This window comes from Ambystoma mexicanum, chromosome 8, assembly GCF_040938575.1.
Source record: "Ambystoma mexicanum isolate Mex_15411 chromosome 8, UKY_AmexF1_1, whole genome shotgun sequence".
Classification (NCBI taxonomy): Eukaryota; Metazoa; Chordata; class Amphibia; order Caudata; family Ambystomatidae; genus Ambystoma; species Ambystoma mexicanum.
Window position 1 is genome coordinate 661720167 of NC_090929.1, and position 26047 is coordinate 661746213.

General features: G+C 46.8%; 1 protein-coding gene across 1 annotated transcript in view; it reads left to right on the plus strand.

Moving 5' to 3' along the window:
* Positions 1-26047, plus strand: part of DNAJC11 (DnaJ heat shock protein family (Hsp40) member C11) — a 1722882-nt gene that overhangs the window by 1645684 nt on the left and 51151 nt on the right. Inside the window, exon 15 of the mRNA XM_069610417.1 lies at positions 13316-13445. Coding sequence (XP_069466518.1) covers positions 13316-13445 — 130 coding nt within the window. The remainder of the gene's footprint in view (positions 1-13315; positions 13446-26047) is intronic.

Here is a 26047-nt window from a genome sequence, read left to right on the forward strand (position 1 = left end):
TAGGTGTGATTCTGAGGTGGGACAAGCAGTGCTAAGACATCTCTTTGCTACTGTTCCTTCACACATCCCAACACCATCTCTGGGTACTGCTTGCTAGTCTATGCACAGCATGTGATTCTAAGCAGATTCACAACCATCAGAAGACATGCATTACTCACTGTAATAGCATTTCTGATGATTGTATCTGCTTAGATTCACATGCGCCCACCCTTCCCCCCCCTTATGGAGCAGAAGGAAGATAGACCTCTTACACCTTCGCTCTTCTGTACTCGCTCACGCTGACTATAAGGCTCTCTCGTGGCAGAAAAAACACAACCAGGGGGACCTCAGCGTGTGAGGGATTTTAGGCACACTACACATCACGTTAGGGATAGTGTTACAGTCACACCCATGTCGACTTCCCCCTTCGATCTTCAAAAGAAAGATGCAATACACTGCGATTCCCACTAGATGTCGGACTATATGCACAGCGTGTGAATCTAAGCAGATACAATCATCAGAAATGCTATTAGGGCGAGTAATGCATGTCATTCACCTTTAGGACTTAATAAAACCCAGCAAGGACATCCAAACATGCTTGGAACCGGTAAAGGAGGAGTGTAATACAAGTTGGAAAAGGGTAATTGATTTCCTGAAAATGCAAAATTCCTTGTTTTTGAAAATGCAGTGGGGTAGTCGACGCAATAAATTAGCTACATATTGTTATGGTCAGTCGGATGATGGCAACATTTAGCATGTATTAGTTCTCGTTGGTACAGGGTCTTTTGTGTTTACCGAAAGTACGATTTTACAAGTAAGATTTAAAATTTTGGTAGAACTGTTTTGAACTATGACATTTCAAAGGTCCCATGCCAAGGAATAAATTTGGCATCCATGCGTTTTGGTGATTTCACCTGCTAAACCTTGTAGCGTAGACTCTTAAGTGTACCTAGTGCCGAACACTGGAAATCCCGGCCAGTTCTATTTAGTACGGCTTTATTTATCTGTAGCCAAATAATGGAATTGAGGCCAGCATCAGATACCTTTGAATTTGAAGTTAAATTAGGCATATAACAGGAAGGCATATGTAGGTGAAAACAGCTTACAAGTTACTGGGTGCCGCACTAAGTGCCGGGGCTCAAATATTTTCAAACACGCCCATTACACATCCAGATGGGTATCTCCCCAACCACAGTTGCCACCACCCACGGCTGTTTCCCATGCTGTCAACGTATATGGGGGTTAAAGTTGTAACTCCCACGGGCTTATTGTTGTTGACAGATGTACTTGGTCACTACGGCAGAAGTGCGATTTACAAATACCAATAAACATATACATAAAATAACAAACATTTGTCTCATGTCAAGACACAATGAATAAGTGTGTGTTTAAACACAGTCATCATTTACATTTTGCTCTGATTCTAAAGGTGTTTATTATGTGACTGGCAGTTACAATAATATAGTTGCCAATACCACGTCATAATCAAACTGAGTTTGAAACAATAAAGTCTGAAGCTCAGAAATAAGTTCCAGGGCTGAGCCCTGGCAAACACCCCCACAAATTAAGCACTGGGTGCAATAGTGGCTGAAACATGCTAGACAACGTGTACAGCGGATGTAGTATTGATTATACGAGGAGTCTTTAAAGTCTGCACTAAAGCACCTACACAGCAAATGACTCTTTTAGGGACGGCATTGCACTTCCCAGCACATCCATATTTCTCCCCATGTGTTTTTGTAAAATAGCTGCAAGTTTGAATCCTTTACATTGTTTTTTTTATAGCCGGAATCAATTGTGTGGACGGTATTCTTAATAAATTAAGGGTGAAATATTGATAACACTTGGTTTTTGTGTTTGAGAATATCACCATGCATACCCAAAATGCAATTTTTCTACATAAAGCTTGACTACATTATTGTGTGGTTTACAGTTCCTGCATGGTTTGCAATTAAGTTACTTGGAACCAACCATGTAGACCTACATTTGTTATCAATTTAACATAATTTTCTGGAGCTCCAGAAAAATGTATTTGTATATGTATTTTTAATGAATTGGTCAATATTACGTTTAGCCTTGTATTCACTATGCGGCACTGAACATCAAACCTCACTGACTAGAAGAAAGTCTATTCCTTAAACATTCCTGTTGAGGAAATATATGTTCATGTATATTGAGGCCATTAAAGGCACCACATTTGCTCCAAGTGCTTACTTCTGTGCTCTATCTGCAACAAACATTAGTAATTTAAAGATCTAGAAAAATGGTAGTGAGTGAATTCTAAATAATAAATATAGTTTTATGATTATTTACTTGTGTAATGCCTAAGCTTGTGGGTGTTTATGCATCGCCTGTATGTTCTGGCAGCATCATGGGTCTCGCCCTGTCAAGCGGGGACCAAAAAACGCAGAGGTGGTGTGCAGGAGCTGAGAGTATGTGTGGAGTCGTGTATGTACATTGGTACCTCTAGCTCGGATACAATGCCTATCTGCCTGTGTCCTGGCCAGGCCCCTCTCGCTTCTCTTTCAGGTGGAGGCAGCAACATCCAGAGAAGAACTGGTACTATAAGTACTGTAATACACCTGGGCCCAATGGGCATGACCTGGTCCAGTATAGGAGGAATTGTAATGACCCTTGCCCCTGGCCCTCACTGGCAAGTCGAAGGCCTTAAAACCTCATCCAAGACTCTCTTGGAGTCAGTTACAATAATAGAGTTGCCATTACCACGTCATAATCAAACTGAGTCTGAAACAAAGTCTGAAGCTCAGAAATAAGTTCCAGGGCTGAGCCCTGCAAACACCCCCACAAATTAAGCACTGGGTGCAATAGTGGCTGAAACATGCTAGTCAACCTGTACAGCGGATGTAGTATTGATTATACGAGGAGTTTTTAAAGCATGCCCTTCCCGTCGTCTGCACTAAAGCACCTACACAGCAAATGGTGTTTTTTAGCGACGGCATTGCACTTCCCAGCACATCCATATTTCTTCCCATGTGTTTGTATAGGAGGAATTGTAATGACCCTTGCCCCTTGCCCTCACTGGCAAGTCAGCCTTCCAGTTAGGGCCAGGTCGAAGGCCTTAAAACCTCATCGAATACTCTCTTGGAGTCAGTCCTGGCGCCCTTGGCGTCAGGCTCATAACCATCATAAAGACCAATATTAGAATGGGACTATTTACTTGGGACTATTTAACTTGGGGGGGGGGGGGGTTCAGCCAACATGGAGGCACACACATAGCTCAGTTACAAGGAATTGAGCTATGCGGTCTAGTCTTTTGGGTGTGGCAGGCCTGGGACTACTTAACCTGGACTACTTTGGGTGTGGCAGCCCTGGGACTATTTTACCTGGACTACTTTACCTGAGACTAAACCACACCCAAACAGCAGAACATGCTTTGAGTTATTCTGCTGTGGGCAGCGTAACACGCACCCTGTCCAGTTCTTTGATGCCAGTTTACCTGAAACCAAGGACCTGCAGAGAGAAAGAATACTACGAAAATTACCCGGAACAGTATCCTGTCTTCAATCCATTGCTGACTTCACTTCCACTCACCTGAAGGTACGAACTCCATCATCCGGCACTGCATGCATCCTGGAATACCATAAACTGGAAAGAGGAGAAAGAAAGACGGCATTAGTAAGCGTTTACTCACGTTCCCTCCCGATTGAAGAAAGCCACACAATTCTTACCTGGGTAGTCCTCTCCTGGTCAGTATCATTGCTGGAACATTACGGCGCTCGGTGAGGAACATCGCAGCCTGCAAGGAGAGAAAAGACACAGGTTAGCAATATAAAAGGCGAAACAGCGCTGCGCAACCCGCATTACTCACCGGACAGCATCGCGCACACCGTGCTTTCGCCGAACGGCCCATGCTCATCTTCAAACTGCATGACAACACCAAAATACCTTTTCATACCTAAAAGGAAAGAAGCAAGACATTATTATTCGAACTAAGAGGAACACAAGAACTGCATACAAAGACTGTAAAGCAGCAAACCTACGGAGTCACAGCAGGCCTGGATTCCCACAGGGGGTCTAGCACCAGTGAAGTACCTTGGTCGCTGCTCGCCCCCCACATTTACGCGCCCCTGCCACAAGGAGCAGGACGGAGAATCCACCTTTTACAATATTAAGACCCATCTTTAACCAGAGGCCTTACCAAGGGACCGGGAGAGGGTTCGAGAGTACAAATCATCCAACCAGGGCTGGGTGGCGTCCCCGTGGATAACAGGTGAGCGTAACAGGAATGGACTGGTTACCCAAATTCAGAGGCCAAATTAGAGACCATGCACCTGCTACAGACTCGCCAGGCACGCTACAAGGTAGCAGCAGCACTTGGAGGACACAGAGAGCAGCATTAGCACCAAGGGAGACGAGGGAACGTTTCCCAAAACATTTTTAGACCATGACTGACTTGATCCAGGTGGGAAACAGAGAACAAACGATGTAGGAGACCGCATGGCAACCTGGAAGGAAATGGAAGCTGAAAAGGTGACTGGGCTCAGGGTCCCTATGAGGAATTCCGGGGAAGATTCCAGCCCACCGGGGGAGAAGATGGGAGGAATTGGCAGTAGCTTAGCTAGAGATTGGCCAGGGAAGCAGTTCACACACGTCTCCAATGGGAGCAGAGGGAACCTTCTAGACAAGAAGGGTGGGGGGGCTATAAAAAGCCAGCCGAATCAGTTGTCGATAAGAGGTGTACTGGTGAAGGAGGACCACACAGACCAGAGAGGGATGTGAAGCAGCTGAAGGAGGACTTGTAAGAGACCTGTGACCAATCCCAAGGTATCGTCATTGCTTTCATAGTGGAAACCCTTTCCCATGAGGCCCAGGAGGTGAGGCGGCTACCCGATAGTCCCCTGGGGTGCTACTCAGTGGGTGGATCTCATGGGAGGGGAAACCCCCTGTGGGACCAGTGACAACCATATTGGGAGAATGCAGTATCCCCGCCAGTCACCTGACCATAGACACCCTTCCTTTAACCTTAACCCCTTCTGTAATAGGGTCATGCATTATAGTCACTGTACCATTTCCCTAGAAAGTACTGGGACTGTGAAGAGCACAACCGACCCAAAAGAGATCAAGGGTAGAAAAGCTGAGACAAGGAAGAATAGGGAGGAGTTGAAAGATAGTCTATTGACAACCACTGAGATGAGGAGGAGGAACGCAACCATGAAGATTACTCTTCAGAACCATCATGAGCGGTCTAGTGGTTGCTGGCTACTCATTGTTTCAATCAGAGTATAAAAGGAGGAAAGACTCAGAAAGCAGTTGACAAGCCCTCCTTGGAGGAGCAAGGAGCAGGAAGTTAAGCTGCAGGAGAAGGGGCTGTGAACCAGAGGCCTTGCCAGAGAGAGGGAGAAACTACACACCGGCAAAGTGCTAAGGACTGGGGGAAGGCCAGGAGAATCCCTCCTTAAAAGACTTGACAAGGAGTCATGAGTGGACCATGAGATCTGGTACTCGGGTGGGCAGAAAGGGTTCGGGGATCCTCGGTCAACAAACCAGCATGAAGGGGTCGGGACCCACAAGAAAGAAACCAGCAATAAAGGGGTCGGTGACCTACAGTCAAGAAATAAATATAAAGGGGTCTAGGCCCCACAGTTTAGAAACCAGTGTAAAAGGGTCTGGAACCCACAATCAATAAACCTGTATAAAAGGGTCTGGGACCCACGCTTAAGAAACCAAAGGAGTGGGTTTGGAACCCACGAATGAAGACGTCCGATATAAGATTCATAAGGTCCAATTCAAACCCTGGCAGGAGAATATACCTGGGCTAACTTTTGAATATCAGCAAACCAATTTTATGAATTTATTTTCACATTTATAAAAGCGTGCATAGCCCATGGGCATCTAGGCGATAGTTAAAATATTACAGTGATACAATTGCAATTTGGATCACTTGTATAGAGATGAGGATAAGTCGTTAGTTGAAGAGATAATTTTGAGCTTTGTTCTGAACAAGTGTTAGGACGGTTCCTCCCGCAGGGCTAGAGTGAGGTTGTTCCAAAGGGTCACAGCGTGGACTGGAAAGCTAGAACACCCTGCCCTTTACGGTTGAATCAAGGTCTGATGAGACAGTGCCTGTAGGTAGATCTTTGGGCCCTCGCTTGGGTATGTCTCTTGAAATTTTGTGCAAAGTATGTAGATGCATCGTTCGACAGGCAGCGGGGTGCGATGGAAAGGATATTGAATTTAACTCTGTCTTTGACCAGGAGCCAGTGAACTGCTAATATAATCGTGCTTACCACTGTCCAGTGCAGCCCTTGTGGCATTGTTCTTTTTTTTTGTAGTTTATTCAAGTTCTTTTCAGAGGTTCCGCATTGTAGCGCATTTCAGTAGTCTAATTTGGAGCGGACGAGGGCTCGGGCAATTACAAGCCAATTCTTGGAGGACAGGAATGGTTTGCTAGCATTGATGAGCTTCGTAGCATATCTTGACGCGGAGGCGATGTGGTTGACCTGTCGTGTCATGTTAAGTGATGAGTCTGGGTAAACAACCAGTGTTTTTACAGATGTGGCAATAAGGATTTTGTGACCATCGATGATGAAGGCCTTGTATGTGCAGCCCAATTTGGCCAGGCGGGCCATGGGGCTGATCAGGAGAAGTTCCGTTTTCTTGTCATTGAGAAGAAACTGTCAGAAGCCATCCAGGATTGTATAGATTCATAGATGGTGTTCACTTTGAGTGTGCCTTGTGTGTGTGGTCATCCCTTCGGGGAATGAGTGAATGAGCATTTGAGTGTCATCAGTGTAGTTTGTGTACGAAATGCCTAGTGAGTCAAGGTAGTCAAACAAGGGCTTTGTGTAGACATTGTACAAGGTGGGTTAGACACAGGAGCCTTGGAGCACTCAACAAAGGCTCTGGACGTTCTGTTGGCCAAGAAGGATGCATTCCATTTGGCAGCATCTGACGAGAAGTAAGCTGCAAACATAAGGTAATGCCAGAGTGTCTGGTGGTCAACGAGGTCCAAGGCCGCTGAAAGGTCAAGGAGTAAGAGGAGGGAGAGGTTTCCAACATCATTGGTGTCATCCAGTTGGTTCTTAAGGTCCAGAAGGGCAGTTTCCATCCCATGTCTTGGGCGGAAGACCCATTGCTGTGTGCTCAAAATGTGGTGGGACTCAAAGTGCTGAATTTGGAAGTAGGCTACTCTATCAATGATTTTCAGTAGGAAGGGGACAATGGTAATGGGACGGTAGTTTGTAGGGATCACTGGGTCATGGGTAGGTTTTTTGAGTAGCAGGGTGATCCAACATATTTTATGGATGGATGGGACAGAGCAAGTGGAAAAGGAAGAGTTGCTGGTGGAGATGAGGGAAAGCAAGGGTTCTGCGCATTCCTTTACGATGGAGGCTGGGCAGATGTCGCCGGAGGCTGGACAGAGGTTGCCTTTACACTGTGAGAAATGGAAGAGGGGGATATCCTTTGGTGGTCCGACCTGGAAGGTGGATGGTAGGTGGCTAAAGTGCCTGATTGTTTAGTTTTTATTTTGGCTTGGAGTTGTGTAATCTTTCCTGTGTAGGTGTCTTGCACATTTTTGCACCAAGTGTTGTCTTTCAGGACTGTGAATTGGAGAACAATGGGGGATTCTAACTATAAGGATAGTGAGCAATTCACAAGAGCTGGAGGATGTGTTGGAGATTATTTCATTGTGGGAGGCAGCTTTAGTGGCGTGAACCATTTTCTTGGAGCGCAGGGACATTTTGGAAAGGCAGGCGTTCTTTGCTGCTTCCACTACCATTTTATTAGGGCAGCCAAAGCAGTTGAAAAGCTTAAGACAGTCCCTGGTCGGAGAGTACACCAGGGCTGTCTAAGAACATTGTTAGAAGGCCAAAAGAGGGGAGGCATCCTCTTGGTCCTGTGCATCAGAAGAGAAATCAGGGGAAGGGAGTCATTCCACATGTGCAATATTAAAGACATTGTGAAATGGCCAAGAGGAGATATGCCTCCTTCTGGCTATAGAACATCTACGAGAAACAAGGGGAAGGGAGTCTTTCCCCCTTGTGCTTGTGAACAGACAGTCCTTGACAGGAGAGTATACCAAGGCTGGCTAAAGACATTGGGAGGAGACCAAGAGAGGATAAAGCATCCCTTTGGCCATGTAAAGGCTACAGGAAGCCAGGGGAAGGGTAGCGTACCCCCTGATGTTTGTTCAACTGTATGAAGAACACTTGAGGATTTAACTTGAAACTTTGTTTTGATATCATTTGAGGTTTGGAACTTTTGATTTGTCTTGTTTGGGGAACTTTGATTTTCGACCTATAAATGGATCATCATCGAAAGAGAAGGGAGCCATTGCCTCAAGGATCAATTCTCTCCCTCATACGAACTGTGAAGCAACGTCCAGGAGAAGGTAGTCATTCTCCTGGGCCAAGAACATTGGCCAAGCCTTTAGTTTTTGTATTTGTGTAAGATTTAGAAATAGGTTTTGGACACAGGATGGTGGACTCTTGTTTTCTTCGACATTCTGACAGGTTCCATAGTTTCAGTTGAGACATGGACGCCCCTAGGGATAGGTAGAGTTTCCTTAATTTCTTTTACTTTAAATAAAGCTTCATTGTTTAAACACGCTGAAAAGAGATGTGGGTGGGTAAAGGCTTGAATGTGCGCTATGCTCACTGAACTCAATTGGGTGCACGGAGCCGCGTTACACATGTCTTTGTACTAGGTTCCCACCAATTACCGAGTAAATAATTGGAAAAGATAAGTTATACACAGAAACGCGCTCTACCCTGAATTAATGTCCTATAAAATGATAAATTGGATCCATAATATTGAAAGTAATGGTTCTATTTAATTGAATGTCTCCACACAAAGTCAGCCATTTCCCAATATTTATTAATTTCTTTACGTGATAGTCTTTCGAGTCTCACAAATTTCTGTCTTAAGGTTTCCGATATTCCTGGAGTATTTCTGAAAGCATTATCCGTGCTCCGTCTCATAATTCAGGATAGAGTAGAGTTTACACATAGGCTTTTGTAACGTGCGTCTGAGGCTCACAGGCATATTTATGGCCAACTATCTATTGAATCGTGAAGAAGACCGGGCAGCCCTATTTGCGCCAAGAGGGAGCACGGATAATGCTTTCAAAAATACTCCAGGAATAGCGGAAACCTTAAGACAGAAATTTGTGAGACTGGAAAGACTATCACGCAAAGAAATTAATAAATATTGGGAAATGGCTGACTTTGTGTGGAGATATTCAATTAAATAGAACCATTACTTTCAATATTATGGATCCAATTTATAATTTTATAGGGCATTAATTCAGGGTAGAGCGCGTTTCTGTGTATAACTTTTATCTTGTTTAAACATGCCACTACTGTGACAGCCTCATGCATCTGACTCCTCACAGACCTTAGAATGTTTACCGAGATAGGTGGTAAGGTGTTAGGGTGACAAAGGGTTACCAATTGGGTGTGAGTGTTTGGAGGTAAATTTGGAGGGTGTCTGGGAGAGGGGGAGATGAAGAGAGAGCGAAACAAAGTGAGAGAGGTGCTAAGTAGTGCGATCTGAAGCGAGACAGATATGGACACAATTAGGTTGGAGAGTAGATCTGGGGAGGAAGGGTGAGAGAGAGAAAGATTGGATCTGGAGACAGTGTACATAGAGAAGAGGGATTAGGAGGAGAGAGTGAATACCAGGCAAATGATTGCAGAGACTTGAGAGACCTCAAAAGAGATATCCAGGTGATTAAGTGCATTAAGCAGCAAGAGAGAGAAGAAAGGGGAACATAGTGTGGAGGGAGAGAGAAGGGGGACAGTAATAGGTAGAGGCGAGTAAGGAACACTTTAAAAGATGGTAATCTGGAGAGAGGACACAAGGGTAAACAGACTACCCCACTAGGTCACTTAGGAAGTCATGTAAGGCTATCACCTTTAGGCCTTTCTATAGAAGGGCTAGCCCAGATAGTAGTGGGTCACCTGGCTGTTTCTGTCATCAGACCTGCGTGAGTAGGGAGGTGTGTGATACCCCTCAAAGGATGAATGCAAGATTACAGAGATCAACCCTCGCATGAGAACCCCAAGTTCTTGTAAGAATATGGTTATAATGACTGAAAATGTATTCCGCTTGGCTTGTGACAAATTGAAAACATTGTCACAATGTGAAAATACTTTCTCAATAATAAAGATGAAATCCAATAGGTATTTTTGTATTTATATTTCATTTATCTTCTATTAAGCACCTTAAACCAAAGCGCTGAACATAAAAATGAAACACTGTACAATAAAAATGGATAAACAACTGTGTCCAGAGGGCAACCACTCAAGAGTGTTGAAGTAAATGTAATTTTAGAGAACCACGGAAGAGAGAGTAATGGAACAAAGAGAAAGTTGGAGGGCATACCAGTAAAGGGGGGTCAGAAGTTAAAGAGATCAAAAACGAGACTGAGCATAAGGGGGTGACAAGGAACCAGAAGTCTGAACTGAGCGGAAGAGAGCAAAAAGGAATGTAAAAGGATACAAGTACAGCAAGATAGCTAGGACCAAGACCATGGAGAGACTTGAAGGCAAGACAAAGAAAGTAAAATTTAATTTGAGAGTGAAAGGGCAGCCAGCCAAGTGGTACAAGAGAAGAAGAAATAGAGTCCCAATGGGGGAGAAGACACAATAGACGAACAGAAGAATTAAAGACTGACTTTAGAGGAGCAAGACAAAAATTGGGACGGTCAAAAAGAGTGGTAGAGCAATAGAAGAGTCGAAAAAAGATCAAAGAGGAGATTAAGAGTTTATATGCTTGAAAGGTGAGAAACGGGCAGGCCTTATGAATATTGTGGAGATGTAAATGACAGGAACAAGAGGTTAGAGAAATGTGCTGGGAAAAGGAAAGATTTGAATCAAAGTGGAGACCAAAGTTGCGAGCTGTGGATGAGATTGGAGCTTGGAAGGGGAAAGGATATAAAGGATGGTGGAAGATGGGGAGGAAGAGTGTTGGCAGGGAAGGACAATACCTCAGTCTTCCCGTGTTGAGTAAGAAAGTGGGAAGACATCCAAGAATTTTGCTGCCACAGAAAATGGTTATCTTTTCAACTTGTATTTAAAAGAAAAGTGTTTTATGTGAACGCATCATGAAGCAAGACACAGACAACAGGTTCAACGTTGAAAATAAAATGGTTTATTAACTCAAATGTCAGGATGGTTGAAAGCCTAACTTGCCCTATGCTAAGGTGTGATTTCCCTACCTGAATGAAACTAAGGAAAGTTCAACTTACAAGTCTGTCCAAAACCTATCCTCACACTGAAGTTTAACAATGTGTAGGGATGCCAACAATAACAAAAATGGTGATCAAAACAAAGTTCTGATCTTCTTCCGGCTCCTAGCTTCCTTTTCAGCTCCCATCCCCAAGTTCAGGAAAGTTCCACAAAAGTAACACAGTTCCATAAATTCTTGGGGTTCTCTTTTCCAAGCGCAAGGCAACACAGTTCTAAAGAAAAGGGTCTTGAAGGCTCCGTCCTCAAGACAGCATTAAAGTTCATTAAGTCTCAGGGTTCCCTTCCAAGACTTCAACTTGCCAATTTATACTTGGTTTCAGTTTTTCAATGTTCAACGCAACTCCAGATCAACTTAACACTTCTTCTGGATTGACTTAACAGTTCAATTAAATTACTTCTTCTTGGTTTACTTCAACAATGTCTTTGACTGTCACAATTGAGGGTTCCCTGGTCTAGGCGCAGTTTTCAGACCACACGGTCCACACATTACAGGTCGCGCAACCAGGAACCCTTGGCTCTTCAGCCCACACAGGTTCTTCTGTATTTGTCCCTGTCTACAGATTCACACTCACTTAGCTTCTCCTTTTCGGCCTCTTGGCCTTATGTGCAAATTCACACTCACTTGTTTTCTCCTGGTTAGCCTCTTGACTTTGCCACAATATATCCTCTGCCAGTCTTTGGCCTTGCTGCACTGTATTTATGCATAAAGGTGACTGCATGGTGGTTTTATTTCTTCCCCACCTTTCTGTCAGACTCTTTCGCAAACTTCCACACTTGCTCTCTTATTTCGTATCTTGCTTTTGAATGAGCACTTTCCCATTTATCTTTCATCAGATCGTAGCTTTGCCCATACATTTTTAATTCAGTTCAGTATTCAATATTCGTGACTATTTATTTTGCCACTTCATTTTCATTCAACCCATGGCTTCAGGTTTGTTTCAATCTGCATGCCCCATTTGGTTCATTTGGCATTCGTTTCACTTCCATGCAGTCCGTAGGAGCGCCTCGGCTTTTAGTGATGAACGCAGAGGACCGGTGAGTGAAGGAGAACCTTTCAGGCAGCTGCGCTGCTCCACTTCTGCTCCGCCTGCTTGCTTGCATGTAAGCATGAGCCCCACCCGCACTTCAGATGCTTCTCTGCGCTCGCCAACAGCTGTACTTCCCTTCCGCCGACACTGTGGCAACTTTGTTGCTTTTCCTTCGCGCACAGCTCCAGCTGCGCCTTTCCGACCATGGAGGTTCCCACACCGGTGGAAGTGTGACTGCCCAACTTGCCCTGAGCTCCACAGGGTCTTCTGGATCCTCTGCGGGCATCGTGGCCCCCCTGCAGGACCCACCACAACTGCCTCCTCATAAACAGGACTCCCTGCTGGTCTCTCCCACACAGTCCTTCCCGTTGGTCTGAGTTTTTTTGGTTTTCTCTTATACACCTGCAACCACTTGACAGGTTGCAGGTGAGAGTTTCCAATTGGCATTGCCCGACTACATTTAGAGGGACATGCCTCACCTTTGTAGTACTCAGCAGGCATCTTCCTTGTCTCAGTACTAGAGCTGTGAAATGACCTATTGGTGTTCACTACTCCTAGTCACCTTTTTCCTCGTCCCAGTACTGTAGTAGGTTGAATGAGGAAAATTGCAGGTAGCTGTTTTACAGTAGACCATAAATGGCTGGGGTGGGTTAGGTTGGGGATTGGGAAAAGGATATCAACAGGAGAGACATGATATCCCCCTTTCCCTTTGAAAAACCAAGGACCCTCCACCCAGGTAATCCTCCCTCGCTTCTCCACCGCCAGGGTCAGGATCCAAAAGTAATGGCCTTTTCCTGGCCACCTGAGAAGAGGATCCAGGGGAATTAGCAGTGAGGATACCCTCAGGTTTCTCACACTTAGTATTGGTAGTTTACTCTGTGAGGAAGATGGCTTGGCCCTGCACAGCAATGACAATTCCATAAGCTAGGTACTTGAGACTTCTAACCAAGATAAAACTGTCAATTTTTGCTGATGATAACCCAAGAATATTTTCCTTATGGGCCCCTTAAAGAAGGAAATTATAAAACTTCATGAATGGGAATGTGCGGTGGTGACCTTTTGTTTCAACCCACTTTTTTGTTCTTTTAATTTCAGGCTGGTCTTCCTGGGTTCTATGATCCCTGTGTAGGAGAAGAGAAAAGTTTGAAGGTGCTGTATCAGTTCCGAGGAGTTTTACACCAAGTGCTGTCAGCTGACCTCGAGGCACTTAGGATACCAAAGCAATGTAAGTTTTCCAACATCTGTTTATCTTCAAAAGTCCTGGACTCCTCCATGCTGGCATTGTATGTATTTTCCCAGCTGACAAGTCTAAATGTGGAAGAAGATAGCCTAAAAAGATAGTCCTACGAGTTGTGCTCAAAAACTACAATTGATAGAATGAAAGGCAATGTGGTAGACAATGCATACTGCATATTGATTAAAATGTAATTAATTCGGAATTGGTTTTGTGCAAGCAAGTCTAAGTTTGATCATTTTCAGAGCAATTAAGGTAATGTACTCGATTTTGTGGCTTTTGTACGACACTGTTTCAAATTTATTTGCAATCTGAATTGGAGCACTTTAAGGACAATGATCACTGCTCCGTTTGCACATCTGATTGAAGAAACCATTTAATCTGAAGTATTTCTAAGAAACCAGAGAAGAAGAGACTTTTTAACCAAATGATCATCTCAAGAATGCATATCCTTTTTTAATCCGCCCACTAACAAATATATTTTACTGGTTTTTCTGTTTGATCACAATAGTTTTTGAAATGATGCTGTACTTTATACCAAAAACAACTAGCTTCTGACTGCTCTTGGGTGTTAATTCATACAAAGGGCAGTGCAAGGGCCGAAGTCTTCTAAAACGCAATTAAGAGTATAATCGTTAACTTCCTGAGAACTGTGCCACTTTGTGAAGCTGCAATAGGATTTTATTAAGCAACCAATAGAGTTTCTGTGTGGTAGTCCGTCTGGTGTAATGCAATTTAAAATTCATGGGTCACTGTTTGCATCACAACACGCAATAACATAAACAAATTGTCAATGCTATTTGGTGTAATGTAAACTAAACACTGTTGGGACAAACTCCCAGGTAGACTGGAGGGCCACTAGGAGTTCGCAGACTCTTGGAATGCCCAACACCTTCTCCCAAAAGGAACATAGACCCAGTCAGACAGTAAGTTCAAACTACAGTTTATTACAGCCAAACCAACAGGGATCAGTACAGGGATAGAAGAAATCCGTGGACCACTCAACGTATCCTGGCTCACAGGCCAGTTTTGTCCTGAAGTTGCGTCTTAGTGATGTCACAACCTGGGTCCTTCTCCAGAAAACCTACCCAACTGCTGGATTGGGTACGGAGTAATAGTCCACCTACAGTGGACACTATACATGTTAATCTACTGGCTCTCGCATTTCAGGTGGTTGACCTGGATCATCCCCAAATTACTATGTTGCTGTGTGAGGATTTTACCATTGGTTCTTGCCTGTTGCTACCTACCCCTAGGAGCCGGAACTGTGATTGGCTAGAGCTGACCTCCCCAGGCCTTGGATCTGCATAGGTTCTCAGCTCTTGGTGTACCTTCTCAAGGTAATAAAAATGACTATGTGTCTGTATTGTAACTCGCGTGTACCACCTTAGACTATGAGAGTGCTCGTTCATCTCGTGCACCGCTTGTCCCACATTGTAACAGCTTTGTTGCAAGCTTCTGTCTGGCGGCGTGAGATCCACTCCCTTTCCCAGCGCTGGTTTCTGTCCATTGTCTGAGTCGGCCGGGTCACATGTTCGGAGACCATGATTTGAAGCTCTGCAGCTCAGAATTATGAAGAATTATTCACATTTATTGCAGCTGGTGTTACTGTCGTTCAGGGAATGGAATGTCATTCGTATCTGCTGGCCTTGGCAGCGGGTCCTGTCTCACACATTTTCTCTTGTCCAGCCTGAATTCAGCTCATCTCAGGTCTTGCTGAGAGGCTTGTGGCCTGCTGTAATTTTCCTAAACCATTATGCGGTTCATACAGTGTCCATGCTTTTCTATGTTCTCCATATGTAAGTCACACTTGGTTCTGTCAAGTCCCATAGGCGCTCCTGCAGTTCCATAAAGTTATTTGCATATAAGCATCTGCAAGCTTTACTCAGGATCTCTTGCTGCTAGCGGTTTCTGTGTTGCTGAATCTAGCTAATGATAAAATAATAAAAGCAATGACAATATGTATATGTATCTGTCTTCTATTTACAGAACTGTACGCTCGTATTCTTCCTGTATTCGGGTGTGTGTTTGTGTCCCGTTGTGCGGATGGCACGTGTGCTTCATGTCTAACGCTGCTAAGTCGTGGTGTCTCTAACAACGTCAGTGACTTGGCTTCTCAGTGCTTTTGTCAATACTGTCAATTGAGGTCTCTTTAGTTGTAGCCTGGGGCTCCTCATCCACTCTGCGGTAGACTTGTACTGCACCTTGTCTGCAGGGCTGGCTAAGAGGGTACCTTGCAACATAATTATCGATCATTGGAGCACTAGGAATTGGTCCGAAACAGTATGGCCTTTCACAGTATCTCCTGGCCTTCTTCCGTGCCATGTACCTTTTTATAGGAGGGGCGAATTTCCCCATCCCTCTTCAGTCCCCCCTGTGGTTGACTTATTGACCACATACTTATGACGGTCCTTTTGCTCTGGGCTGCCATATCTTTGTTATTCCTCCAAGGTGTCCATAATAGTTTGTGTGGTCATCGAATGACCAGTGCATGTAACGGCCTACTCCTTCAGGGTTGCACCAAACCCACTTTCCTTCATAAAACTTTGAATCATGTGGACTGTCCAGCTTTATGGTCCCTGCTGGAAATAGTTCACACTGCACAATCTTCGATCTCAGCTTGTCTCGTTCTGCAACAATCTCATCTTTTGTTGCTCCTATGTTCACATCCATCAGGATCTGCATTCCAATAGCCTCTTCTGCTGTTTTCTTGCACCTTTCCATGCAGATCTTGATCCCACCACTGATGATGCTCCCAGGACGAGTGCTCCTGCTATCACCTTCAGTCCGTTTGACAGCCATGATGGCATCCATGACCAAATATATAGGCTATCCAGCTCTTGTCCTTCCCGGTTCCTTGTGCTTCATCTTCCATTTTTTCTCATGCATCTGTGCCAACTGTGCTACTGCGTCTGAGAGGTTCCGTTATCTTGGTCGTTAGCTAGTATAAATGTGAAACAGGAACTCCCTATTTTTGTGCAAACTCCTCCTTCCATGGCCTTGAGGAGGTCCAGAACATATCTATTCTGGAGCGCCACCAACATTATTGCTCTGAGCTCTTTTTATTGCATTGAACCCATTCACTGTACAGTTAATCGTTACCATCAGCTCCCAACGAGTGATCTGTAATCACTTGGCATTTGTGTATGTCTGTATTCCTGGTATTATTGATGCAAAGAACATTTGTGTTATACTAAACAGCCTGTGCTCTGCTGGGATCTCGTCCAGTACTGTTTCTGATGCCTCTGAAAAATAATCCCCCCCCCACCCCCCCCTTTTCACTGTGCTCATCTGTCCTGCTTCTTCACCTTCTTTGTCTGGGCTGTTGGTGCCACCCTAACCGATCTCTTCCTTCTCTTGTTGTTATCCATCTTTGGGTACAACCAACAAAGGCATGTTGGTGTATACCAGCGCCAGCCAGCATACTCCTCCCCACTCAGGTGGCAGCTTCTCATACGCCTTTGATCTACATGCCCAGTAGTGATCCATCAGTACTGCCGTTCCTGCTCTCATTGCTGCAAGTTGTTCATTTGTTTTGCATCCTACGTTCTCCCCAACTTCAACATCTCTATTATTCTGATAGCACAAGGCTGGCGTCTTCAGGGGAATTATTGGCATTGGTCCAGCTTCGTTCTCCACCCATGTCAGCAACTTTGCGCTTGCATCCCATTCCTTCAGGCACTTGTCATTTTATTCCTGCACCTTGTTCACTGACGACTGTGCTAGTTTCAGTGCCTTACTTCCCACCACTCCATCTTGCCATCCATTGTTAGTGTACACTCGCCCATACACTAATATCTGTGGCCTTTCCCAGCATCCAGGGTCTCCTCCTAGCTCCTTCACTCTTGTCCAAGGACATGGCAATTCCTTCAGTGTGATAGTCTTTGTTTCTCCTTTCTCGGGTCCGTCAGTTATGTACTGCAAACCTTCATCTAGCTGCCAATAATTGTTCATGTCTAGTGTCTTTATGTAATTATCTTCATATGGGAATGTCCCTTTGAACATCCATCTCAAGGTTGCTGTCTTCCCTTGGAATCTTCCTTGCGTTTGCACCATTCCGGTATACATCAGGCACTGTGCTCTTGCTGCTGGTATTTCAGTTGCTATGAACGTTCTTGAGGTACTCATGGCATAGGGGATTAAAGAACAGACATAACAGCAGTCCCCAGTGGTTTCCTTACCTGCTTTTGTCATGTGTTTATACCACATGTTGTTAGATACGCGTGCTCTGTCAGTGAGATACATGTCAACTCCCTACATGTCTGTGTCAACACTGCGCTTACCTCTACTTACCTTCTCAGCAGTGTCTTCTCATCCACCTGACATGGTCGTCCCTCCTGCCTGGGTAGGGGGAATGTATGTATATGGTACAGCGGTAGCGCTAACAAAAAAATATAATTGCCAAGATACGAATGCCATCAAGCCACTGGGAATTAATAGACACGTTATGATAATAATATTCTTTATTATTCCTTTCATTTCCACTTATGTGTTACGCTCACCTGGTATCCACGGGGGCACCACACGATGCTGGATTGGCGACTGCGCGCTAATTTGGGCTTTCTCTTCTTAGTTATTTTCCTGGTGGGGGTAGCGCCTATGATGAGAATGGAGTATTTAAGCTTAGGTCTGCGGTGGGGGAAACTCCCACCTCCCTTTGACCCTGAATTCCCTTCCCTTGGGGTTATTTCTCACCTTGGGTTTATATGTGTAGAGCTCTCTGTCCTGCTTCTCTGTGCAGGGGCGTGCTGTGAATGCAGGCGTTCCGTTAGACCTAGTTTCTTCACTGGTCCGTGAGCTCATGCATCGGGTCCAGACCGGCTGTGACTCTGACTCTTCTTGCTATCTTCAGGTGAGTTATTGTTTCTTAATCTGTCCCTTTTTCCTCCCTCCGTTTTGTCCTTCTTTTCGATGTTGCCTTTTCCGACTACGCAGTCTCTCTAATAATGTCTTTGGTCTCCGCAGGGCTGGTCGTGGTTAAAGTTCTTGACAAGGCGCCATATGAAAATTAACTTGCAGCGCCGAGCAGTGAAGATTACACGTAAGTGTTGATGCGCGGAGCGCAGCGCTGTATTGTATTTATTGCAAGTTTGCTAACCTGTATTCTCTCTCCTCTTTCTCACCCATACAGGTTCATGTGATGTTCCGGAGTGGCGAGCGAGTGAACAACGGATGTTTCCAGGATCCGCTGCTCACCAGGTAAATGTTGTTAGTAATGCTGTCCTTGTTTCTACCTTCTTTGCAGGTTGCGTTGAGGTTCCAGGGTGGCGGGCGAGTGAAGTGCGGTATGGTTTCTGGATCCGCTGCGCACTCGGGTAAGTGTTGTTAGTAATGCTTTTCTTGTTTCTTCCAGGTCTGAGATGTAATCCAGATCGATGGCCTCCGTATCGGGATGGTGATAAACAGGTAAGCAGGAGCTGGACACAGTGAGCGTTACGCTGCAGGGAGTGCAGAATAACGCGAAGCGTGTGTTCCAGCCTGGGAGTGGCTTATATAGCCAGCCACACCTGAAGGCCCCGACCACACCCAAAACACTGGTCTGCATAGTTCAGTTCTAGGAACAGAACTGTTTTACAGGCCTCCATGTTGGGTTTAAACCCATGACTGATACTTGTCATATTCCTGATAATGAGCCTGGCGCCAGGAGTGACTCCAAGAGTTGTGATTATGGTGTTTAAAGGCTCTTTGGGCCACCTTTAAGGGCTGTAGTCCCACTGTTGCCGGGGGGCTGTTAAACTTGAGGGGGTCAGGGGCATGAACCGTGACATTACGCTGCTTTATACTTGCAGCCTGGTAATAAAGTTGCCCACCTGAAATTCGCAAAAGAAGGCATTACTCTGTTAGTATTTGTCAGCCCAGCGAACCAAATAATCACTAATGGCAAAGGCAAAGACCTCCTCCCAGACCTTCCTTTCTGAGGGGTATCTCAATGTAGCCAACACTGGGAATTCACTGTGTTCAAGTTGTGGGTATGCGTGGGCCAAATATTCTACATGACAAGATAATATACTGCAGGGGATCGTGCTCTGAATCGTCTGGGGCCCCTTATGTAGTGAACAAACTGGTTATGGATGGGAGGTAGCATCAGGACAACAACCTATACAATCCTCACATTTGCGTCAACGTGCGTGTGCAAAAAATGAAAATAACAAACAGACAGTGTTTCATCAATCAATCTGCACAAGTGTTCCAGTGGCCACTTCGTCTAACCATGGGGTGACCGTGTCTCCCTAACTCAATGAGATCCCCACGCACTTGTAGTTCATCAAGGCCCTGAACGTTGGCTCTGTCAGTCACTGAGACTCTGTTGCCAGGTGAGGCAACTACTTTGTAGGGCTTGACCTCTTGAAGGTGATTCCAAACAGACTTCCCTATTAATTAAAGAGCTCTGTCTGCTACAGCCTCACCCACGTAAGGGCCAGTGAATCTTGGTGCATTGCAGCGCCTTGTGAAGTTATGCAGGAGAACAATGTTTCCCACTTTTACAGAGTGCTTTAGTTTGTTTTGTGGTGTGTCGTCACTGTCAACGACTTTTCTGTCTTCTGGGCCCCCATGGCGAGAGATAAAAGAAGCACTAGAAACCAGAAAAGTAATGTATTCATACATTTCCTGTCCTTACACATCTACACTGTTCTCACAATATTTCAATGCTCTTGTGGGAGGATCCAGGGGAAGATGCATGCGGCGTCCTGTCACCACCTCATGGGGCGTTAAATGGTGGTTGGACCCTGGCTGCTTGCGCAATTCAAACAAGGCCGTGGTAAATCATGCAACCAGTTTTTCATGGTGCTCTGCTGGGTTTTTGCTATGCACTCCTTTAGGAGTCCCTTCAAGCGCTCACTCATCCCATTTGCTTGCGGATGGTACGCACAGGTGAATTTGTGCTTGATGTCTAGCAAGGTTGTGATGTGCTAAAATAGTTCATTGGCGAAGTGAGGCCCGTTGTCAAACCGCAGGACCTCACACACGCCCCATCTTGGGAAAACGTCCCTGACCAGGAACTTGGTGTCATGATCTCTGCTTCCAAAAGGTCAGGGTTTTCCCAACTCCCTTGGAAGCAGATCCATAACCCAGGTTCCGAGTGCCAACCAGTCCCAATTGGGACCTTTTGGACCCAGTCCTGGCGCCAGTGGCACCAGGCTCATAAATATGCCCAGTCCCAGTGCTGGAAGCGCCGGGCTCATAATGCTTGGGTGGACTTACCTTCAGCAGACCATGCTGCTTACTTGCCTGCCAGTTGAGCCTCTGATCCTCTTCTGTTTGGAACTACTTTTCCTGTTGGGTGGGGCTGGAGCCACTCCCTAGATTCAGAACACTGGAACTCTTCTGGAAGGCAGGAACTCTTTTCTTACTTAGGCGTGGCTGTGGAAGGAGACACCTAAGCACTACAGGAGGCTATTTAAACCACACCCGGTGGATGAATCTTGCTTTGCGTTATTCTGCAACCTCTGCAGCAGAACGCTCATCGTGTCTTCTGCATCTGGTCCTGGGCCTAAGGAAAAAGGCTTACCATCCTGAATCCAGTCTTCAGCAACACCTATAAAGACAAGAAAGAACAGGTTAGCATTCCGGCATCTGAAAGGCAAAGGCTTACCATCCTGAATCCAGTCTTCAGCAACACCTATAAAGACAAGAAAGAACAGGTTAGCATTCCGGCATCTGAAAGGCAAAGGCTTACCTACTCTTCGTGCGCTCCGGAGGTCTTCACACTGCATTCCGGCATCTGAAAGACAAAAGTTTACCAACTCTTCGCGCGCTCCGGAGGCCTTCGGCGCTGCATCCCGCATCTGAAAGACAAAACAAGGTGCGTTTAAAGACATTGGGGAACTTTAATACTCACGTGCCATTACTCCTTTCCACATCTAATCCAGTGGGTATTCCGGCACCCTGCAGCCGCTCCGAACTCGTACCTGCAAAATAAAAAGACAGTTAGAGCGCATAGTGAAGCAGGCAACAAGCGCTTACTTACGTGCTTCCAGGCGCTTCTATTCATCACACGGGCTCCATCTTCAACTCACTTCAGCCCGTCATCCGCCATCGCCGGAACCCTGCAAAACAAGAGACATCATTACTAAAGACTTTAAAGACATTTGAATGACTCGAAACTTACCGTTCATGCAGTAAACGACGGACAGCAGTCCTCTGAAGTCAAGAGGCCTGCGCTACCTATCCAGTGAAGAAACTGGTTACAGCACCCTGCCCCGAGGCAGATGGAGAGCTCGGCATTCACTTACCTAAGGTGAGAGCGTTAACCTTTGGGGGTCTACAGGAGAGGAGAAGAGGAAAGAAATAGGGACACCCCAATAACCCCAGTTCATTAACCCCATATTTTCTATCTGCAGACATCTTACTCTACACGTCAGGCATACAGTGCACAGAGGTCCAGCCCAAAGAGCCAACCGGGTGCTACACATCACCTTTGAAGATACGGTAGTCGCCCAGTCAAGACCGGCGCCTCTGCGAGAATCAGGTGAGCGTTACACTTGGCCTCTCTAAGGGTGTCGACATGGGAACAGGGCCCAGCCTCTAATCACCTAGAGAATGGGCAGACAACCACTGTCATGTAGCGGCAACCTTGGCAAACATGAACCATGTCCACGTAGTCCACTTGGAGATGCAGAAATGGGCCTACAGGTCTTGGTATGGCTCATCTCACAACTCTCATAGCATGCCCTGCTGTAAACTGCTGTCAGGTCAAGCAGTTGCTTATAAAATTAGCTACATGTTCATTCAAATTTGGGCAAAACAATGTTTCTCCAATGCATGTAGCAATGACCTCCTTCTTTGTGTGTGTTGAATAGTGTAATTGTGCCAATGCTGTCTTCAGTAATGCTAATGGCATGACCACTTTCCCTATATTGTTCTGCCGCCATAAGCATCCTCTCTTAATCCATAGCTCGTTCTCCTCCTGGGGTGCAACTCCATAATCTGTGTGTCTGGTAGTCCATTGTAACCTTCCCTCATCACCATGTTCCTCACTCCTCTCTGAGCCTTTGGTCTCTCCTTCAGTTCCCACAATTTCCCAAAATACGCGGCACACTTTGCCTCATAATCTGCTGCTTCAATTCCCCTTCAGATAGGGTCTTCCCCTTTTGTGTGGGCCTGGCACTTCACTAGTGCTACCTGTTTTTGATATGCAATCCCTTTGATCAATTTGCCCAATAATAGGCCGTGCTGCACCGGGGTCCCATCTACCCTCCTGAACCCTCTCCTGGGCCATTACGCCAGTCCTGAGTGTACTGTTGATGTCAGGTGGGCATCAGAATAAATTGTCACATACTTCTCTATGCTGTTTTCTAGTGCTAATATAAGAGCCACTAGTTCTGCTACCTGTGCTGAATGATGGGGTGGTAGTTGTGCACTCACAGCCACCTCGCTTGTCCTGTCCTCCTTCAGTCTTACCGCTGCAGTCCCGGTACGTCTGATCCCATCAGTTTGATCAATTGTCGATGAACCGTCAATGTACAGCATGTGTCCCCATTCAATTGCGTCTTCCTCCACTTTGCGTGTCTCCCTGACGTCTCTATGTTCTTTGTGCAGTCATGTGCATAGTCTCCGGCCTTGAAGACATCTGCCAAAAATATTGCTGGATTTACAGTCTTGCACCTTACTATCTTCAGTCCTACATTTCATAGTATCACTTCATACCCTGATGATCTCTGTGTGCTCAGTGTGCTCTTTGGCTTATGCAGTATCGCAAAGAGGGCATGCTCCCCGTACAATGTGGTGGTTCACACCATTGTCACTGCTGATAACTTTTCCACTGCGAAGGCTGCAGCTGCTAATGATTGTTCACACGGATAATGTCCTCACATCACTGGGTCAAGTAGTCCACTGTAGTAAACAATTGGCTTATGGCCAAAGCTTGTCTTCTGTGTCAGTACCACCTTCATCACTACTCCATCAGTGTGTGAAAATAAGAAAAATTCCTTCTTTTAGTCAGTGGTCCCTAACACTGGGGCAGTATTTATGGCCTCCTTCAGTTCTTTGAAAGCCTCAGTCATCTCTGTGGTCCATGTCAGTGTCTCTTTGTTCCCCTTTGTGCCTCTTTCAGGGTGCCCAGTAGTGGCCTGGTGTATGTGCTGTAGTCAAAGACCCATGCTCTGCACTAATTGCACAACCCTAAAAACTGTTGCATTTCCCTTACTGCCTTGGGATGGTGTGTTTTACGTATTGTCTCTGCTCTTTTTGGGGCAATGTGTCGACCGTCCTTGGATATCATCTGTCCAATGTATAGCACCTCCTTCTGGCAGTACTGTAGTTTGGCCTTGTCCACCTTGTACCCTTTGTCATATAACACTGTCAGCATGTGTACTGAGTCCCTTCTGCACTCGTCTTCTGTTTCACTGCAAATCAAAATGTCATCCACATACTGTAAAACTGTGCTTCTCCAGCATGGGGTCTGGCATGGATTCACATGCTCATGAATATTCCCCGTCGTCAGGCTGGGAATCCTCGGTAAAGAAAAAATCAGTATCAGTTTCGTTTCTGATCTGTCTTTCGTAGTAGTAACCAATCACTGATCTCTGAGTCATACTGACCACAGCCAATGACTGCCCTCTACCTAAGCCCCGCCTCTGGCAGCCATCTTCAGATTTTTACCGGACGTTCAAGTGTTGGGAGTCCTTGTGCTTAGCTCTCGAGCTTCTACTGCGTGTTTCGCGCTTTTTTTCAGGTGAATTTTCCCATTTTTTCGGTTAATCGAGCCTCAAGCTCCACCGTTTCTACTCCCGTTAACGGCAATCCGTTGCGGGATTTTCCTACGCCCCTCAAGGGTGAAGATTTCGTCGAATCAACTTCTTGGAGGATTCCAGAAGATTCGCGGCCTACTTCGAGATGGCCCAGGATGCGAGTTCGTCACCCGGTCCCAAGCTGTTTCGCAGCTGCCCTGGATGCGGGCTGCAGAATGTGTTTTAAGGAAGACGAACATTCGCGATGCCTCTACTTCATGGGGACAAGACTCATGTAGAGAAGGACTGCCAGTTCTGCAAGAACTTGTCGGAGCGGACCATGAGGGACCGTCGATCCCGTCTCGCAAGCTGGTTGGAGAAGGGCTCGACGGGTGAGAAGAAGAAGAAAGGGTCCGAGCGGGCTTCTAAGTCCTGTGCGGGCGCCCCGGCGACGGGGGCCCAACACCAGGCCAAGCGCCGCGAGTCCGCTGGCTCCGGGAGCGCCGAAAGGTCGGGCTCTTCGGTCGCCAGGCAGGGCGCACCTTCCCCGGCACCGTCAACCACGAGCCAATGCTCCGGTTCGGGGAAGAGGAAGTCTGAGACCCCGGGTAAGCTTTGGGAGAAGCCCCGTCCGATCTCGGAAGAGGGGGAGCGAGGCGTCGCCCCTTCCCCGAAGGAGAGGGCCCGGGACGCACCTAAGGTGGTCAAGGCCCCTACCCAGCAGGCGAAGGCCTCTATCGAGGCTATCGCGGCGACTCTGGCCAAGCCGGCAGAGACACCGCCAGCGGAGACCGCCTCCGGGACTAGAGTTTCCCTGCCGCCAAGGAGGGAATCCTCTTTTCAACCCATCGTCGTGGCCGCCATGGTGGAAGAAGCGAGGGGGGGCACTGTGCCCTCCTCGAGCTCGGAGTCAGCCTCAGAGGAGGAACTGACCGAGGCCATGAGGAACCTCGAACAATTCGAGAAGGTTCGATCCCGTCAGGATGTTCCTCGGGAGATAACCGAGGAAGACGACGCTAGGCCTCAGGATGGCTTGGCGGCCATTTTGTCGGCCATCCAGTCCTTATGCTCTGAGATAAGGACGAGATTCCCACGGCCCAGGCCGGAGGACCCGCAACCGGGCCCGTCGGGAAGTCCTCAGAACAAACGACGGAGGACCCAACCCTCTCCTCCGCTCGCCCCCGTAAGGCCTGCAGTTCCCTCCTCATCCTCCCACGAGTCGGGAGATGACGGTGCGTTGGGCTCGACGACGGGTTCTGAGGTCGACGACGACGGAACGGGGCTCCCGTCTCCCGGGCCTCGCCGCCCGACGAGATTGGCTCATTCCACGCCATGATCGCCGGGTCGTCCGAATTGTTCCAGCTCTGCCCGGTGGAGCAGAGAAAGGAAGGTTTCCTCTATCAGCGCCGGGAGGCCAAGAGGACGACGGTCATCGCGGTGCCCCTAATCGATGACATCTGGGAGGAGGGCCTGTCGGTTCTCAAGAACCCCTCCACGGCACCAGCCAAACGGGACCGGTACGAGAAGTACCGGGTCCCCGAAACCGCTCCCCTGTGCCTCAGGGCCCAGCTAACGCCAGACTCGGTCGTCTCGGCGGCGGCGAAGAAGAAAGCGGCGTGGTCAGGAGCCTCGACGTCGAATTCCCTGCCGGACGGCGAGGGAAAGAAGTTGGACGCCATGGGGCGGCGGGTCATTTCGTCGGCGGCGGCGACTATCAAAGCGGCCAACGCCCTGGCGATCGTGGCCCGTTACGACAGGGAGCTCTGGTTTAAGCCTGGCCCCATATTGGACTTTCTGCCGGATGACAAGAGGTCCGAGGCCCTGAAAATACTGCAAGAGGGCAGGTGGCGTCGGACCACGCCATAACAGTGGCAACTGATATTGCCGATACCGGGTTCCGCCAGCTGGGCAACAGTGTTTACC